Raw genomic sequence first — 19,322 nt, forward strand, 5'->3', positions numbered from 1 at the left:
TGCCAGGGTCTGATTCAAAGCATAGACAGGTGTGCAAGGTCTTCAGGCTCTTATAGCCCCGCCTGACTGGTTTTGTAATGGATATCTAGGCAGGCATAGGGAGACGTGAGGCTAGAGGAGGTGTTGTGAAGGGCAGGAAATGTAAAGGCTGGGAAGTCTGTACGAAATTTAAAAGGCAATAGGGAGACATAGAAGGTGATTTGGGGGATGGGGGAAGTAGTAGACAGAGGTATACAGGGGCATTAAAGGGGTCCAGCTTTTTTTATTTTTTTTTAAGACGGAGTTTCACTCTTGTTGCCCAGGCTGGAATGCAATGGTGCAATCTCCGTCCACTGCAACTTCTGCCTCCCGGATTCAAGCGATTCTCCTGCCTCAGCCTCCAGAGTAGCTGGGATTACAGGTGCCCACCACCATTCCCGGCTATTTTTTTTTTTTTTTTGTATTTTTAGTAGAGATGGGGGTTTCACCATGTTGGCCAGGCTAGTCTTGAACTCCTGCTGGGATTACAGGCATGAGCCACTGAGTCCAGCCGGTCCAGCTATTTACAGGCTAGAAAATGTACTTTATTTTATTACTTTTTTTTAAATGGAGTAGACTAGCAAAGAAACCGAGCTTTCTTTTCCTTCTGTACGGTCAGTTCAAGGTCAACATTCTGCAGCACCCAGGTTCACTGGTCCCTGGAGAGCAGGAACTGGTCCAAATGATCTTTGTAGTACCTGGCACATCGCATGGAATATGGCAGCCTCCTGCTAATGTTTGTTGACTGACTACATGAGTGTAGACTCTTTAGCTGGCCCATCTCGATTTCAGGAGGGCGGGTACCCAGGGCCGGCCTTCCCTCTGGAGGCAAAGCATTGGGGCCGTTCCTCTCACCGTTTTCCTTTCCTCCGTCTATCCCCATCGACTGCTTCCAGTGCTATCAACTCCGACCCCGTCTCCTCCCCATTCGGTCCCTCCAGCGTACCACGCTGCCACCCAGCTGCTCGGCTGAGGCGCCAGCCTTCAAACCTGCCTTTCACCCATTGTTCAGTTTCCGGTGAGTCAAGTTCAGCCCCAGGTTCAACCACTACAGTGACAGCCACAAACGATCTCTCTCAGACACCCCTCAGACACCCCTCCGCCAGGCCTACAAAGCAGACACAGAACAGAGGGGCGTTTCCTTTCCCGTGGCCCCCGGCGGTGGAGGCGCGAGTGGGAACCCCTCACCCCGGTGACAGGCCCCTCTGCGAGGGAGCGCGCAGCCCTCCGCGGGCGTGGCCGCCCTGGCCCCGCCCCGGCCCGCCCCCGTCTCCCGCGAACGAACCCCCGCCTGGCCACCCGGCCGCCAGCCCCTCTCCACGCAGCCTGCCGCTCCCTCCCGCGCCGCGGAGTCCTGGAGTCCTGCCGCGGGGGATGCTCCGGGTCCCACCTCCCAGGGGAGCCGCGCATTTCCTCGCGCCGGGGCGGTCGGCCCTCGCGGCGGTAGCCAGCGTTCCGCGTTCCCGGGAAGTTGTCTCTGGAGCCCGCGGCGCCTGGGTCTCCTCCCCCTGAGCCCCGCCCCCCCGCCCAGAGCTGGGATCTGCGAGCTGCCCGGCCCGGGGGCGTCGCCGCTCTTTCAGCAAAGCCTGCGAGTCTCCGCTTTCCTGCGCTGAGCGCGCGTCCCCCGCCTGCCCAGGGACCCCCCGCGCACCCCAGAGACGGCGCGCGCCCAGAGCGCGGGAGCCCGGAGCGCCGGGCGCCTGGGACCCCGCGGAGCCGCTGCCCAGCCCGTGGGGCTCGGCGGGGATGCAGGCTGCGCTGTGAACCCGGGCGCCAAGGCCATGTCCGGCTCTCGCTGCCGGACCCTGTACCCCTTCTCCGGGGAGCGGCACGGCCAGGGGCTGCGCTTCGCCGCGGGCGAGCTGATCACGCTGCTGCAGGTCCCGGACGGCGGCTGGTGGGAAGGCGAGAAGGAGGACGGGCTCCGCGGCTGGTTCCCGGCGAGCTACGTGCAGTTGCTGGAGGTAAGGGGCGAGGGCCGGGGCGGGAGGAGCAGGCTGCGGTCCTCGGTGCGCTCGCGTACCTGTTGCCCGCTCCGGGGATGCCGCAGCGTCCCGCTCTGAGGGCCGCCCCGGGGGCAGCCCTTGCCGGTGCGACCTGTAGCTCCACGCTCTTGGGGGGCAGCGACAGCAGCGGGCGCCCCTCGGGGCGTGGGCAACACGGGCTCGCCGGGAGCTCCCCCCTTGCGCCGGGCCTCCAGAGCACATCGTGGCGGCCCTAAGGAAGCCAGAACTTGTTGCTTGTGTGAGTTCAGGAGCAGGCGGGCGCGTTCCTGGCAGTGGCAGGGGCCGATGAAGGGCTCTGGCGGTCTTGGGAAGATGCATGGAGGATCACGGGTCCGAGAAGTGGCACCTACTTGGTCCCGCAGCCCCGCGTCTCCACCGTGAAGCCTAGAGCCTGAAGACCTGTGGACAGTCGTGCTACCCCGGGTCAGGCTGCCTGGCCGCCTCGGGGCCACCCACCTTCTGGTCAGCAGAGCCTGCTGGCCACCAGCCAAAGCCCCCTAAGCAGGCTTGATCCCGGGGTGCCGTAGGCCCCCTCCCCTCCACCACTGCCCGCTTCTCTGGTCCAGCTCCCCCAGGCTAAAGCTCAGAACCTGAAAGTGACTTGTTCCTGGGGTTCTGGCCTGGCCCCAGGGTTACACAGGACCTGCTGAGCCAAGGCGGCTGGCTGTTTATTGTCTGTGTGACAGGCTGTCCGCTAATCACTGAGCTCACAGTCACAGCCTGAGTGAGACCCGAAGTTTCTAAAGTCTTTTGTGTGTTGGGGCCGGGGCGGGGATGGGGGGGTGACCTTCCAGGATCCCTTTTACTAGAAGTCCGTCTGCCCCCAGGATTCTTGTAAAGACTAAATTAACAGTTACCCTCAATTGTGTCAGTATTCCCAAACATTCTAGTAAAACACTGCCGAAGAAATCATGAGGCTGAATTTATTTATAATTTAACTCTTGACCTACTTCACAGAGAACAAAGTAGCAAATTTTGACTGAAAATGCTCAGTGCAATTCATCAGGAGAAAAGGAAAGAAGGGAAATGGTTACAGGGCGAGTCAGCCGGAGGATGTATTCTGTGGCAACATTGTCAGCAATAGAGCCTGGCCTTACAAAAGTACATTAGGTTGCTTTCAGGTCCAGAGGAGAACAACACAATCTCTCCTGAAGGGATCAGTAGCATTTGAACAAAGTTTAGAGGCTGCTGGAATGAGATTTCATGGGCTGTAAGCAGACTGTGTTCCAGGAACCTTCTTGGTTCTCTATGTGGAGAAGGCTCAGATGTGCCCTGCCCTTGCTTTACCAGTTTCTTTCCTGAGATTAGGATGTAGAAGAAAGCAAATGTGGGCTGGGCGCTGTGGCTCACGTCTGTAATCCCAGCATTTTGGGAGGCTGAGGCAGACGGGTTGCCTGAGGTCAGGAGTTCCAGACCACCCTGAACAACATGGAAAAACCCCACCTCTACTGAAAATACAAAATCAGCCAGTTGCCTTGAGCCGAAATCGCACCATTGCACTCCAGCCTGGGCAACAAGAGTGAAACTCTATCTCAAGAAAAAAGCAAGCAGCCTCCTTGTTTCTAGCTTGAAAGCCCTGGGAGAGATATATATTTTGGGAATTCTTTGGGTGGCCACCCGTTTCCAGGAAATCCTGATGTGGAAATTTGTCTGATGGTTGTCTGTCTGGTGAGGAGCATCCTGGGCTGGACTGAGCCAGCTGTGTTTCGTGTAGGGGTGAGGCTGGTGGGTAGGTGTTAGCACGAGTGGAGTACTGCTTATTCTTCCAGGAAAGGGATGGTGGACCAGGCCCAGGGGACAAGCAGAATTAACAACCGGGACATTCTTGGCTATGTCTGTCCCATCCTCTGGTATATATATATAAAGGTAGGCGATCTCCCATGTCTCAGGGCCTCTCAGACCATTCCTGACTAGTAACTTGTAACAAAAGCAGCCATCTGTGTGAGTAATACTGCTGAGTACCTGCTCAGCACGGTACCTGCACATTATCATCAGTTCCCCGACAGCTCTGTGAAGAGTGAGGCACTTCCCCCATTTTATAGACAAGCAAGCTGAACATGAGAGAGGTGAAGTCAGATCTTCAACAAGTAATACTCACATGTTTTGTTAGCAGCTCAGATGGCTGAATATCACCCCCTGTGCCTGTGCTGCTTTTAAACATGATAACCTGGGCTCAACCGTGCTAAACAGCAAGTGAGCAAAGGGTCTCGGATCCATGGGGAGAAAGGGCAAGCGCAGCCCCTGAGGTCAGCATGTTGGTGACAGTGTCGCTGAGGGATGGCTAAACCTCTAGGGCTAAAATGAGGACAACTGCATCCACAAGCAACTTGGAGGACCTTCCCTGCAAACCTCAAAGTGTGACTTTACTCAGAGCCAGCTGGGGGGCTTTCCCACAGTGGGCCTGAGTCCTGTGGCCTAAGTACTGGATGGGACTCTTCTCAGGGCCAAGGCAGATGCAGTTTCAACAGGGGGGATTGTGGGTCAGGTGCTTGGCATCTGGGAATGTCCTACATGAGCAAGTTGGACCTCAAGGCTGAGGGCTGGGTAGGGATAGAGGATAGGCAAGTAGAGTCCCTTGGGATGGGGTGAGTCCTCAAGGACAGATTCAGAGAATGCAGAGCTCCCCAGGCTGGTGGGTAGATTGGCTAGCATCTGGACTCGTGAGACTGGAGAGGGGGCCCATAGTTACTGGAGGTGGTAAGCCTCAAGAGATGTCAGCCAGTGGCATCTGAGCTTGCAGAAAGCTGGCACTGAGCTTGCTTGGGGGCATGGAGTTCAGAAGGCCAGGGCAGCTGTTAGAGAAACAAGTACAGACAGATGGACTGTACTACCTTCCTGGATGAGGGATGGGATTGTGGGTACATGGCTGAGCACGGTACCTCTAATGTGCTCCCTATTCCAGTGAAACTTTCACCCTAATGGAAAGAGTCATACCAGAAACCCCTATCTTGGTGGAGGGGAGTGAGGCACTGAAAACTGTGCACACTGGATGCTTCCCAAGGGGATCTTCCTTGTTCAGATGAAGCAAGGGGAACTGAGAGACCTAGCCTTTTCGGGGAGCGTACACTGGGGAAGGGAGTTGGGAGCTAACTCTAAGAGGGTCACCAGATCTGATGCTGTGGCCAGCTAGCCCTTAAGAGGAGGCCAGCTTGGAGCAGGTCTTGGTTTTTGGGGCAGTATCTTTGGTCAAGATTTCAAGAAATGATATAGCACATATCTGGCTTCCAGAGAGCAGCTTGCAAGAAAACCTCAGGACAGGCAGAGAAGTATAGAGGTCTCTGGTAGGCCCAAGGACTCTGGTCACAAGGATCCTTCCTACTCAGAGAGTGGTGCAGCTCTTCAAAGAATGCGCAGAGGGAAACATCAGCTTCTAGCAAAGGAATGAGGCCTTACAGCCAAGGCCCACAGTTGCTTATTAGATAAAATCAATTAGAAAAATCTTTCCTGAGGGTTTCTTCTGCTATGACGAGGGAGAGGAATTGAGAAGTCTTTTAACATTATTTGAGAGATATGATACAGGAAGAGACCTGAGGCCAGAGATAGAGGATGTGGGAGTATTTCTGTCAGCTCCAAGCTAGGCCTGAGATTGCCTCCATAGTCCTGGGAACCTCACATGTGGGAAGATTTGCACCAGCTTTCTGGGGTACATCGAGGCTAAGAAACAGCTCTTGGGGATGGTGGATAGAGAAGCCTAGATCTCCATCCTGGGGAAGATTTGGAGAGACAGACATGGTACCAGGTCAAGCCCAGTGGCTGGACAAGTTGGAGTGTCTAACAAGGTCCAGGAATTCCTGTGACCTTGAATAGAGAGGAGAAATTAGGGACCTGGAGGATGCGATAAGGCATCTACAAAACCTCCCAGAGCTTTTGGATAATAATTCTGGGGGACAGTGTGATTGGAACGCAAACAAAATAGAGCTTTCCTTAAACTAGGTGGTATTCTTAGAATCCAGGATCTGGCTGGCTGGTCTGGACCTCTGGGGTACTGACAGAATATGACACTGTTGGCTAGCAAAACTAGAATGGCTGCTGAGGGTCACCCTTAAACTTGATTTCCTTCACTCCACCCTTTGTTCTCCCATTTTGGGTTCATGCAATTGTGCTGTAGGAGTTTATAAGGAGTGTCTGTGGGTGAGAGTGGGCTGTGATATGGATAATTAAGGAATGATGTTTTATCTATTGCCATGTAACAAGCTACTCCAAGACTTAGTGTTTCAAAACAACAATTTATTATTATCTGACATGATTTTGTGGATTGACGGGGTTCAGCTGGGTGGTTCTTCTACTGGTCTGTCTTATCTGTCATGCAGTTGCAATCAGATGTTGGCTGGGGCAGAGTCCTGGAGGCTCAACTAGCTGCAGCCTCCAAAATGTCATCTTCACTCTCCTGTCTGGTGCCTTGAGATTATTCCATGTGGCTTCTCTATGTGGTGTCTTATCCTCCAGGGCCTTTCCACATGGCCTTTGTCTTTGGCAGTGTGGTTGGAGTTATGTGGTAGCCAGCTTCTAAGAATGCAAAGGCATAAATTGCCAGGTGCTCTTAAGGCGTAGGCCCAGTATTGGCATATCGTTTCTGCCACATTCTATTGGGAAAGTAGTCACAAGACCTGTCCAGAGTCAATTTGGAAGGGAGGTGGGTACAGGTGTGGTTATGACGGAGGCATGGTTCATCGAGAACCATATTGCAGACTAGCTCCTTCAGAAGGCTAGAGAGAACACAGATGATCCATTAGTGGGGAGGTAGTGCCAGGCCAGACTGATGAGAGAGAGAATGCCAAGAGGGAGGTAAAATGCAGAGACTTGGCAGTTCTACGTGGAGATTGTCTATTGCAATCCTTGGAGGGTTTTTTTTTTTTTTTTTTGGTAAGACTCTAGAGGTTTCTTTTTAAAGGCCATATGATAAAATGATGCAGCTGGAATTTGAAATTAGATTTGCTTGGCTCTGGGCCTGTCCACTAAGCCACTGACAGACCAGTCCAGCTCTTTTTAGTCCAGGGCTGTTCAATGCTGGTGATTCGTAGACATAGTGGATCTGAGCTCCCTGACATCTAATAGATGTCTGCTATATTACACAAATTGATTTTAATACAGAGCCTTTCCCTTTCTTTCTGCACCATGAAAATCACCTAAAATTGGTGTGACCTTGTCCCTTGTGCTAGTATTTTTCAGTCATCAACTCTGTTCACAAAAGGTGTAATTATGGCTCGCAGCTTGGTGGCGGCTGGGTGGGGGGGGAGGGCGGATAGGTAATTGTGACTGAAAAGACCAAGGTGTTTTCTGACATCTTCACTAAATCACCCTGCTCCTTGGTATGGGGGCTGTGGTCAGTATTTGTGGCCCCTGCTGTTAGACAAATTGACCTTTGGTCCACCACTCTGTTAGCCTCAGCTCAGAAGGAGCCACCCCCTTTGTCACACGTGTGTGCCGGTCTGGTCAGTGGCTACTCCGCAGAACTTTAAAGCAATGGGCAAGCCTTGTGGATTCAGTGGATTCAGGGCATTTTCACAAAAGTTCCCTTAGCAACAAGTCGGCAGGAATCCCTGACATCTGTTCACCACTCTGTGAATCCCTGATGTCTATTACCACCTAGAAACATGAATGAGACGCTGACCTTCATGCACTCTCCTCAGCCTGCAAAAGCTCAGCTTTTATCTGACAGTGTGGTAGAACTTGTCTGTGAACACGGATACTGATCCCCACTCTACCAGTAAAAGAAAATGTTTTTGGTAAACCAGGAAGCCTTGTACATCTAAGGTATTTTGTCTATTTTTTTTTTTTTTTTGAGGCGAAGTCTCTCTCTGTTGCCCAGGCTGGAGTGTAGTGGCGCGATCTTGGCTCATTGCAAACTCCCTCTTCTGGGTTCAAGTGATTCTCCTGCCTCAGCCTCCTGAGTAGCTGGGACTATAGGTGTGCACCAGCACACCTGGATAATTTTTTCTATTTTAGTAGAGATGGGTTTCACCGTTTTGCCCAGGCTGGTCTTGAACTCCTAAGATCCAGCAATCTGCCTGCCTCGGCCGCCCAAAGTTCTAGGATTATAGGCATGAGCTATTGCACCTGGCTGGTATTTTGACTATTATCAGGCCAGCCCAGGGGACATTGTTCTTGCACTGTGCTGTCTTATTACTCACAGCAGCAAGGTGACACATGACAGGCTTTGTAACAGAATGTCAGGATGGATTCCTCTGTACTTAAATGCAAAATTAGTATATTTCTCCCTCTCCCTGCAATGTCGAGGCTTCTGGGGTGATGTTTATGCCTATGGTGAGAAGAAGAAGTGGTGGCTGGCAGATAGCTCTGGATTTTCCTTGGCCGAGCACAATACAATGTGACATTGTGAACGTTTCATTGCAGTAGGTACATGAACTGTGAGAAGTTTTTGAGGAGTCTTAAGTGGACCTATCCATCCCCTTTGTTCATATTTACTGTTTTTGCTACCATCTATAAGAATTGGTTTTTGTTGTTTGTTTTTTTTGTATTTTTAGTAGGTGGTGTTTCACCATGTTGTCCAGGCTGGTCTCGAACTCCTGACTTTAAATGATCCACCTGCCTTGGCCTCCTGAAGTGCTGGGATTACAGGCTTGAGCCCACTGTGCCTGGCCAAGAATTTGTTTTTAGTTTAACTTCTAGTTCTCTGCCTACCTCTCTTCTCGAGCTTGGAGCCAGTATGCGTATTCAACCCCTAGGTACTCAGATTTCACATGTTAAAACTAAACTCATCATCTGTCTCCTATCTTTACTGCCTCCTCCTCCTCCTTCTTTTTTTTGGGGGGGGAGACAGGGTCTTGCTCTGTTGTCCAGGCTGGAGTACAGTGGTGTGATCATGGCTCACCGCAGCCTTGACCTCCTGGGCTCAAACGATCCTCCAAGTAGCTGGGACTATAGGCACCTGCCACCACGCCTTGCTGACTTTTGTATTTTTAGTAGAGACAGGATTTCACTATGTTTCTCAGACTGGTCTCAAACTCCTGGGCTCAAGTGATCCTCTCACCTTGGCCTCCCAAAGTGTTGAAATAGCAAGCGTGAGCCACCGTGCCTGGCATCTTCACTGCCTTCTATTCCCAACCTCTAAACCAGGCTTGTGGAACCCATGGTCCACAGGCCATGTGTGGCCCAAGATGGCCTTTCAGTGAGGCCCAACACAAATTTGTAAACTTTCTTTTTTTTTGAGATGGAGTTTCACTCTCATTGCCCAGGCTGGAATGCGATGGTGTGATCTTGGCTCTCTGCAACCTCCATCACCTGGGTTCAAGTGATTCTTCTGCCTCAGCCTCCTGAGTAGCTGGGACTACAGGCGCATGTCACCATGTCTGGCTAATTTTTTTGTGTTTTTTGTATTTCACTGTGTTAGCCATGATGGCCTCGATCTCCTGACCTCATGATCCACCTGCTTCAGACTCCCAAAGTGTTGGGATTACAGGCATGAGCCACCATGCCCGGCCCATATACATGCATATATATATATATATATATATATTTTTTTTTTTTTCCACTCATCAGCTATAGTTAGTGTATTTTATGTGAGGCCCAATACAACTTTTCTTCCAGTGTGGCCCAGGGAAGCCAAAAGATTGGACACCCCTCCCCTAAACTTTAGCGAATGTCACCACCATTTGTCCACCAAGTGCCCTGATACTCCTCCCTTACCTTTCCCCTCCTATTCAGTAGCTTAGCAAACCTCATCCCTTCTCCCTTAGAAACATTTCTTAAAGCCTTCTCCTTCTTAACTTGCATTGGCAAATCTTTTCTGTAAAAGGCCGGGAAACATTTTAGGCTTTGTGCGCCATGAGGCAAAATTGAGTATGGCTGCCTCAGTGTCATCTGTAGTACGCCAGAGGCAGTGAGAAGCAGTGAGAGCACCCCATATGGTCTCTGTCACAACGAATCCACTCTGCTGCTGTATAGCAAAAGCAGCCAGAGATAATCTGAAAGCCAATGGGCGTGCCTGTGTTCCAATAAAACTTTATTTATGGACTGAAATTTGAATTTGTTATGATTTTCATGGGCCATGAAGTATTATTCTTCTTTTGATTTGTTTTTAACATTTTTTTCTTTTTTCTTTTTTTGGAGACGGGATCTTACTCTGATGCCCAGGCTGGAGTGCAGTGGCATGATCTCGGCTCACTGTAGCCTTCACTTCCTGGGTTCAAGTGATTCTCATGCCTCAGCCTCCTGAGTAATTGGTACTATAGGTACCCGCCATCATGCCCAGTGAATTTTTGTATTTTTAGTAGAGACAGGGTTTTGCCATGTTGGCCAGACTGGTCTCAAACTCCTGAGCTCAAGTGATCCAACCGCCTTGACCTCCCAAAGTGCTGAGATTACAGGCATGAGCCACTGCGCCCAGCCAGCCATGTGAATATTTGGGGGAAAATAATTTGAAGCTGAGGGTGACTGCAGGTGTAGGTAACCCTGAGTAGAGGAGTGTGTTTGATACACCTCGGAGAGCCAGACTATTCCAGAATGGTTAGAGAGTGGCAAGCAGCGGAAGAGAGATTGGGGATGTGCTGGGGAAGGAGATAGAACCTGGAGAGCTGGGTCATTTTCTTAAATGCATTGGAAAAGCCTTTGGTTTGGTTGAAGCGGGTGGCATGTCTGGGTGTGTTGTGGAAAGCTCGTCTAGACTGTAGGGTGGAGAATGGATTTGAAGAGAACAGGGAGGGGAAGCAAGGAGATCAGTTGGGAAGCTCAGAGCAGGGTGGTGGACATGGAGATGGTGAGAGGTGAGTGGATTTGAAATGTGCTTTGCAGGTGGAGTCCACAGGCCTTGCTGGTGAGTTGATGGGAGGGAGTGACGGAGCCTCAGGGGGTCTCCCTTCTTGCAGGTCAGTTGTAATGCACTTTATTCCCCTTTGTGTTTTCCCCATCTATCCATCCTTTATTCTGCCACTAGAGATCTCTTCCTAAAAAAAAAAAAAAAAAATGAGAGAAAAGGGAAATACAAGTTTGGAAAAAGTTTCTTTTTTTTTTTTTCCCATTTATTTATTTTATTGCATTTTAGGTTTTGGGGTACATGTGAAGAACATGCAAAATTGTTGCATAGGAACACACGTGGCAGTGTGATTTGCTGCCTTCCTCCCCATCACCTACATCTGGCATTTCTCCCCTTGCTATCTCTCCCCAGCTTCCCACCCCCCACCGTCCCTCCCCTATTTCCCCCCAACTGACCCCAGTGTGTAGTGCTCCCCTCCCTGTGTCCATGTGTTCTCATTGTTTAACACCCGCCTATGAGTGAGAACAGGCGGTGTTTGATCTTCTGCTCTTCTGTCAGTTTGCTGAGAATGATGGTTTCCAGGTTCATCCATGTCCCTACAAAAGACCCAAACTCATCGTTTTTGATGGCTGCATAATATTCCATGGTGTATATGTGCCACATTTTCCCTATCCAGTCTATCGTCGATGGGCATTTGGGTTGGTTCCAGGTCTTTGCTATTGTAAACAGTGCTGCAATGAACATTCGTGTACACGTGTCCTTATAGTAGAACGATTTGTAATCCTTTGGATATATACCCAGTAATGGGATTGCTGGGTCAAATGGAATTTCTATTTCTAGGTCCTTGAGGAATCGCCACACTGTCTTCCACAATGGTTGAACTAATTTACACTCCCACCAACAGTGCAAAAGTGTTCCTATTTCTCCACATCCTCTCCAGCATCTGTTGTCTCCAGATTTTTTAATGATCGCCATTCTAACCGGCGTGAGATGGTATACAAAGCGGGGGGCATCACACTACCAGACTTCAAACTATACTACAAGGCTACAGTAATCAAAACAGCATGGTACTGGTACCAAAACAGAGATATAGACCAATGGAACAGAACAGAGGTCTCGGAGTTAATACAACCTTTCTACAACCATCTGATCTTTGACAAACCAGACAAAAACAAGCAATGGGGAAAGGATTCCCTGTTCAATAAATGGTGTTGGGAAAACTGGCTAGCCATGTGCAGAAAGCAGAAACTGGACCCCTTCCTGACACCTTACACTAAAATTAACTCCAGATGGATTAAAGACTTAAACATAAGACCTAACACCATAAAAACCCTAGAAGAAAATCTAGGCAAAACCATTCAGGATGTAGGTGTAGGCAAGGACTTCATGACCAAAACGCCAAAAGCATTGACAACAAAAGCCAAAATAGACAAATGGGAAAAAGTTTCTTAATGCAAAAAGGGCTTTTATAAATAAAAAAAAAAAAAATCCCAAAACAAAGAGAAAGAGAAGCATATCAGTATAAGAATGGGCAAAGAACTTGGAGAGACACTTCATAATAAAACGTACAGGCTGGGCATGGTGACTCATGCCTCTAATCCCAGCACTTTGGGAGGTTAAGGTGGGCAGATTGCTTGAGCCCTGGGCAACATGGAGAAACCCAAATTTTATCTCTACAAATACAAAAAATTAGCTGGATGTGGTGGTGTGTGCCTAGAGTCCCAGCTACTCAGAAGCTGAGGTGGGAGGATCGCTTGAGCCCAGGAGGTCAAAGCTGCAATGAGCCGAGATTGCACCATGGCGCCCTACCCTGAGTAAAAGAGCGACACCCTGTCTCTTCCAACAGATGAACCAAAAAAAAAAAAAAAAATGTAAAAAGACCTCAATTATTTAGTCTTGCAGGGATCAAAAAATTGAAAATTTAATTTAAAAAAAGCTTGCAGAAAGAAAAATGTCAGAAAAAAAAAAAAAGAAAAGAGAAAGGAATGGTATTGGCAGGGTGTAGGGAAATGGTCCAATGCTTCCTGAAGGGCCATTTGGCACTATACCTTCAAAATGTTAACAAGTACATGTTCTCTGCCTCAGCAATTCTACTTCTAGAAATTTCAACTCAGGAAGCATCTGATATATCAGACAAACTGTAAAGATCGGCGTGTATTATGTCACAGCCTCTGATAGCACTAGATGAGCCACAACCTGAATGTACACTAGTTAAAATCAGGTTTACCTGTGCTTAGCACAAGGTTAGAACATGCAGAAGGGGTTCAATAACTATATCAAAATGGATTTTTTTTTTTTTGAGGTGGACTCTTGCTCTGTTGCCCAGGCTGGAGTGCAGTGGTGCGATCTTGGCTCACTGCAGCCTCCGCCTCTTGGGTTAAAGTGATTCTCCTGCCTCAGCCTCCTGCATAGCTGGGATTTCAGGTGCCTGTCACTGTGCCTGGCTAATTTTGGTATTTTTAGCGGAGGTGGGGTTTCACCATGTTGGCCGGGCTGGTCTTGAACTCCTGACCTTAAGCGATCCACCGGCGTCAGCTTCCCAGAGTGTTGGGATGAAACTGAATTTGAAAAATAAAAATGTTGGTTAATGATGCTAAATGTTTTTGTGGAGCTAGCATAGTACATATTTCTCCTCACAGTGAGGCCAAAAGAGATGGCATGTCCAGAAATAAATTGCTTTTCAAAAGTAGGAACTGTGTGTACCAAACATTCTGTAAGTATCCTTTTGTGGAAAGAATAGGTAGAAGGCATACAAGCTGGTCCAGGGCCACTCCTCAGTAACAGCAAATCTTTGTCTTTTGAGGGGTGGATTTGATGTTTTTTGGAAACAGCCAAAATTCATTCAAAGCCAAGTCTGGTGTGTCTGTTGATGTGACTGTCTGTCTGTCACCTTGTGGCAAATAGGATTTAAGGCAGCTTACCAAAGAGCATACGGTACAAAAAGATAAAAGCATAAACACATGAGGAAATCTGTGCAAAGGAGGAAATAAGGGAGAGGGAAGAGTCAGATGACTGTCGGAGTGAAGTTTGGTGAGCAAAGAGAGTAACTGAGTTAGTCATGCTATTCAGGGCTAAACAGGAGGTCCTACCTTAAAGTCTTGGTGAATTTGAGCAGTTAATGAGGAGTAACAGAAGTCTTCTGAAAAAGGTGGCATGTGGGCCTGTGTGCTGTATGGGTCAGGATGGGTTACGATATGCGACCGTAACAATCTCAGTGGTAAAGCAACACAGGTTTGCTTTTTGCTCATGTTGAAAGTCTACTTCAACAGTTGGTTTGAAAAAGACTTCGTTGAGTTGAGTTGGTTTGAAGCTTCAAGACCTCCAGGATGCAGGATGATGGAGCAACCAGTGTCTGGAATCTTTAGGGACTGTGTTAAACAGCACATGGTTCTTAAAGCTTTTGCTCAGGAATGACAGAGGACATGTGCACTCGTATTTTATTGTCTAAAGCCCAGCCACACCTAACTTCAAGACAGTGAGAAAATACAGTCCTGTCATGTGCTTGGAAGGTGAAAAGGAGCAAGCTGAATCTATGTGGATGGCCCTTTTGACCACTGATGGGTACCCACTCATGGGGACACCCCAATTCCGGCTGTTGCAGTTTTAGTATTTTATCATCACACCTATAACAGTGCTTCTCAAACTGAATTCAGTGCTGCTAGAGCAAAGTGGTTTCTTTTTGGAGAGCGAGTCTTGCTCTGCCGCTCGGGCTGGAGTGCAGTGGTGCGATCCCGGCTCACTGCAACCTCTGCCTCCTGGTTCAAGCGACTCTCCTGCCTCAGCCTCTGGAGTAGCTGGGATTACAGGTGCCCACTACCATACCCAGTTAATTTTGTATTTTTAGTAGACAGAGGTTTCACCATGTTAGCCAGGCTGGTCTTGAACCCCTGACCTCAGGTGATCTGACTGCCTCGGCCTCCCCAAAGTGCTGGGATTACAGGCGTGAGCCACCACGTCTGGCCTAAATTTTTTTCTTAAAATGAATTCCCTGGGTCTTGTTGGATACAAATTCTGACTCAGGAGGACTGGGATGGGGCCTGTGGTTCTGCATGTCTGATAAGCTTGTAAGAGATTCTGCAAAGAGTCTGCAGTGCGCATTTCAGCAGGTGCCCTTAGCTCCTAAGAGCCACGGACGTTCTTTCAAATTGGCGCCCTCCCTTCCAAAAGCAGTTCTAGCATCTTGTGCGCTGCTGGGCACACTAGTAGATACTTGGTCTGTACTTTTTGAACAAACGTGGTCATTTTCTAATCCTAGACTTCCTGTGTTGTATGTGTGTGTGGTTAGATTATCTGTCACAACCTTGGGTTCAACAAAAATACGTTTTTATATTTGAGCACTTACTATAAGCCGTGCTTTCTTCAAGACTCAGCAGATACAGTCAAAGGCTGGAGCTGAGGTTGGTGGCTCTTTAGCACGGAGCCCTTGGGGATGTGCTCTGCCCCCCAGGGTGACTTGGGCAGGTGACCTCTTTCAGGAGACTTCAGGTTCACACTTAAGGTTTTCTGTTGAAACCATCCGGATGTTTACCATCCTTCACTTTCTCTCAGATGCCTGAATCCCTCCTCCCTTCTCATTTGCTTGTCAAATGCACGGAGAACTCTAGGGTTAGTCAACAGAAAACTAATTAAGTTGTAAAAATTCTTTAGAGATGCTATTTAAAAAATTCCACAGAAATGAGTCCTTGTCCTAATTCAATCATGAGAGAAGATCCTTATTTTAGCGGTGGCTCTTGGAAGAGTGTCATTGAGCCATTTGTCTTTTATTTTTCATATAATTAGGAAAAAAAACTAACAAAACTTAACTTTGAATTATTTAAGTCTGGTGCTCTCATTTAGCAAGTGTTTTATTGATAAAGCTGCAAACATTTGTTGTGCTTGAAGTGAAAATCCAACCTTGTTGAGTGGTCATTGATAATCAAGGAGGTGCACAAAACAAAGCCTTCTCTGGAGTTCAGTCTAATATATTCTTTGCATTGTTTGAGACAGTGTCTGTCTCTGTCCCCCAGGCTGGAGTGCAGTGGAGTAATCTCTACCTCCCGGGCTCAAGCCATCCTTCTACCTCAGCCTTCTGAGTAGCTGGGACCACAGGGCCACCATGCCTAGCTAATTTATTTTTTTTGGAGAGACAGAGGCTTGCTGTATTGCCCAGGCCTGGCTCACACTCCTGGGCTCAAGCTATCCTTTTACCTCTTCCTCCCAAAGAGTTGGGATTATAGGCATGAGCCAGTGTGCCCAGCCCAGTCTCATATTTTCATATTATAAAGAAGGCTTCCGGCTGAGCACAGTGGCTCACGCTTGTAATCCCAGCACTTTGGGAGGCCGAGGCCGGCGGATCACCTGAGGTCAGGAGTTCCAGACCAGCCTGGCCAGTGTAGTGAAACCCCATCTCTACTATAAATACAAACAAAAATTAGCCTAACATGGTGGCATGTGCCTGTAATCCCAGCTACTCAGGAGGCTGAGGCAGGAGAATTACTTGAACCCAGGAGATGGAGGTTGCAGTGGGCTGAAATCGCACCACTGCACTCCAGCCTAGGTGAAAGAGTGATACTTAGTCTCAAAAAAAAAAAAAAAAAGAGGGCTTCAAATATGTGGGGGCCTGCCTTCTGATGTAGGGACATCAGAGTCTAGCTGTATAGTATATATCACTGTGCACGGTGTGAGATCTGTGCTTCTCCAACATGGATGGGTGTGCACATCACTTCAGGATCTTATTAAAATACAGACTCTGATTTAGTAGCTCTGGGGTGGAAAAACTGAACCTAAAAGAAAAAAACAGATTCTCTGCTCACACTCAACACTGTTTCTCCACACGCACACAGCACCAGATACTTCTGTGACTAGATTGGGGTGGTGAGTGTTTTCCCTCACACCAGGCGGCTCTTCAGTGAACACCAGCTGGGCCTCTTATGTTTCTATTTGGTTGTGACATTGTCTACCTGGCGTTGGAGTCTCAGATCCTACAGGTTAAGAGCCCAGTCCCACAAGACTGCCCCCATTTCGTATATCAAGTAGTGCCACTTATATTTCTGATTGACCAGCTATACATTGGGGTTCCCACTGCCCCCTGCTTGGGTTTGATTAATTTACTAGGATGGCTCACAGAACTTGGGGAAAGATGTTTACTGATTTATTGTAAAGGATACAGATGAACAGCCAGATGTAGAATTTTTCTAAGTTCCCCAGGACTGCTCTGAGGGCCAGGAGAACCTGGGGGAAGAGCTTGGCACCTTGTACACACTCCATGAGTGGAGTTTATATTCCTGCATGCTCTGGTGATCACAGTTGAAAGCTGGGGGCTGCCTGTTGAATGCCAGCATATAGGGGTAGAGCTGGGCAGCTTCCATGCCCTCTCTGGACTCTCCCAGCACCTCCTTGTTTTCAGCACCCCAGAAGCTCATCAAATCTTGTTCAAGAGTTTTTATAGGCTGGGCAGGGTGGCTCATGCCTGTAATCCCAGCACTTTGGGAGGCTGAGGCAGGTGGATCACTTGAGGTCAGGAGTTTGAGACCAGCCTAGCCAACATGGTGAAACCCCATCTTTACTAAAAATATAGCAAGGTGTGGTGGGCATGCCTGTAGTCCCAGCTACTCGGGAGGCTGAGACCAGAGAATCACTTGAACCCGGGAAGTGGAGGTTGCAGTGAGCCCAGATCACACCACTGCACTCCAGCCTGGGTGAGACAGAGCGAGATTCGTCTCAAAAAAAAAAAATAATAAATAAAAAATAAAACATTTATAGAGCTTTGTCTCCAGCCTCCCAGGGCCCCCTTTTCCTGGAGGACAGCAGGTGGGGCTCAAAAATTCCCAACCCTCTAATCCTCTAATAACTGTGGTTCCTGGTGACCAGCCCTAAGCTGGGCTATCTGAGGGCCCCCACCCTCAGTTACCTTATTAGCGGCAACTGAAGTGTGATCAGATGGGCTCATTATGAATAACAAAAGACATTCCTATCGCTCAGGAAATTCCAAGGGTTTGGGCAGCAATGTGCCAGGACCTGGGGACAAGGGCCAAATATATTTCCTGTGACACCACACCAGGATTCTGCATTTCCAGCCAGCTCCCAAGGGATGCCACTGCTTCCAGTCTTCGGGTCACGGTTTGAGTAGCATAGCATTTGAATACCCTTAGGGGTTTTTAAGTTTGTCTGCAAGACATGTTAAATCCTGGCATTAGATTGGATTTAGTTTACTTTCATTCATTCTTTCTTTTTTAAAGTGGATTATATGAGGCCACGCAGGGTCATGGAAAGAACACAGGTTTTGGAATTAGACCTCTCTGAGTATATTTAATCTGGGGACAGAGATATGGTGGCTGGTGTTCCTGTTTGACCAGAGGGGTTCCCTGGATCCGGAGGTGTAGGTGGGCTTCAGGGAGGCTTTCCTGGGGCCAGTCCTAGGGGCGTGGCTATGGAAGGAAGTGAAGGATTCAGCCGGTGGAAGGGCTGGGGGGCAGGGTCTGGACTGCAGTATGAACCAGGGCAGTGGAGAGGCAGCCTGGAATAGTCTTGCCAGATGCCAACAGTGTAGGAGAAACAGATGCAGGGGATATGGTCTCCACATCTTGAGATAGTTTATCAGTTCCAAGGGGATGATAACTGGTTGTTTTGTGTGGTTTGGTTTGTGAACTGGAATGTGAACCCTGCTGCTACTCCCCGTGTAGACAGCTTAGACCACATTCAAGGGTGGGGCAGAACCCCCTGGGAGGTGGGGGCAGCAGAGTGCTTGGCAAGAGGCTGGCAGGTCTGGGTGCAAATCCCAGCTCAGCCCCTGCTACTTGTGTGAGCCCAGGCAGGCTTCAGAATCTTCCGAATTCTCCCAAGCCTCCTCCAAGGGTCAGGAGAACCTGGTAGAAGAGCTTTGGCACCTTGTACACACTCGGTAAGTGGAGTTTACATCCCTGAATGCTCTGGTGATCATAGCTGAATGCTGACAGCTGCCTGGTAGCTGGAGTTTCCATGGAGCAGAGGGTGGATGGTGTTGGGGAAGTAGGGCGACTCTTTTCCACGGGCCCTTCTGAGGTCATATTGCAAGACTGTCTGGTTACAGCATTGTGGTTGTGGCACACATCACCTGTGAGTCTTACTAAATCCGGATTTGGATTCAGGAGGTCTGGAGTGGGGCCTGAGATTCTGCATCTCCAGCAAGTTCCCATGGGATGCTGCTGGTATTGGGGTAACATTTGGGGAGTTGCCTACAAGATGGAGTAAGATTTTCCTGGGAGTTTTCAGGGCATAGGTCCTACAAGTTGAAGCAAGAGAAGCTGCAGCATCTGGCCATTGCTAGTTTATTTGAACTGCTACATAATGGTTGCTGCTGCTCAGGCAGGGTTAGTTAGTCTTAAATGCGTCTTACCTGGGTTTGATGGGCCTCTGGCTGCCTGGGCACTCCCAGAAGAGACTCTTTTTGTAATGAGGAAAAGGTTCTTTACTGGGAGAGGTGAAATTCAAGAGGCTGCTGAAGGACTCAAGCATCCGTTTTCATCTTTTTGCCTGTTCCTGGGGCAAGGGAAAGGTTTGTTTCAAGGGGCTGGATGGAAAATCCCTTTTTAAAGTGTTGCCGTGGAGCTCAGAATCTAATCCTGGGC

General features: G+C 48.9%; 1 protein-coding gene across 1 annotated transcript in view; it reads left to right on the top strand.

Annotated features, from left to right (window-relative positions):
- Positions 1 to 1,642: 1,642 nt before the first annotated feature.
- The window catches only part of GAS7 (growth arrest specific 7), a 282,620-nt gene continuing 264,940 nt past the window's right edge, over positions 1,643 to 19,322 (top strand). The window contains exon 1 of the mRNA XM_017531429.2: positions 1,643 to 1,982. Within this exon, the coding sequence (XP_017386918.1) occupies positions 1,800 to 1,982 (183 nt within the window). The 5' untranslated portion in view covers positions 1,643 to 1,799. The remainder of the gene's footprint in view (positions 1,983 to 19,322) is intronic.

Source organism: Cebus imitator, unplaced genomic scaffold (assembly GCF_001604975.1).
Source record: "Cebus imitator isolate Cc_AM_T3 unplaced genomic scaffold, Cebus_imitator-1.0 Scaffold72, whole genome shotgun sequence".
Taxonomy (NCBI): Eukaryota; Metazoa; Chordata; class Mammalia; order Primates; family Cebidae; genus Cebus; species Cebus imitator.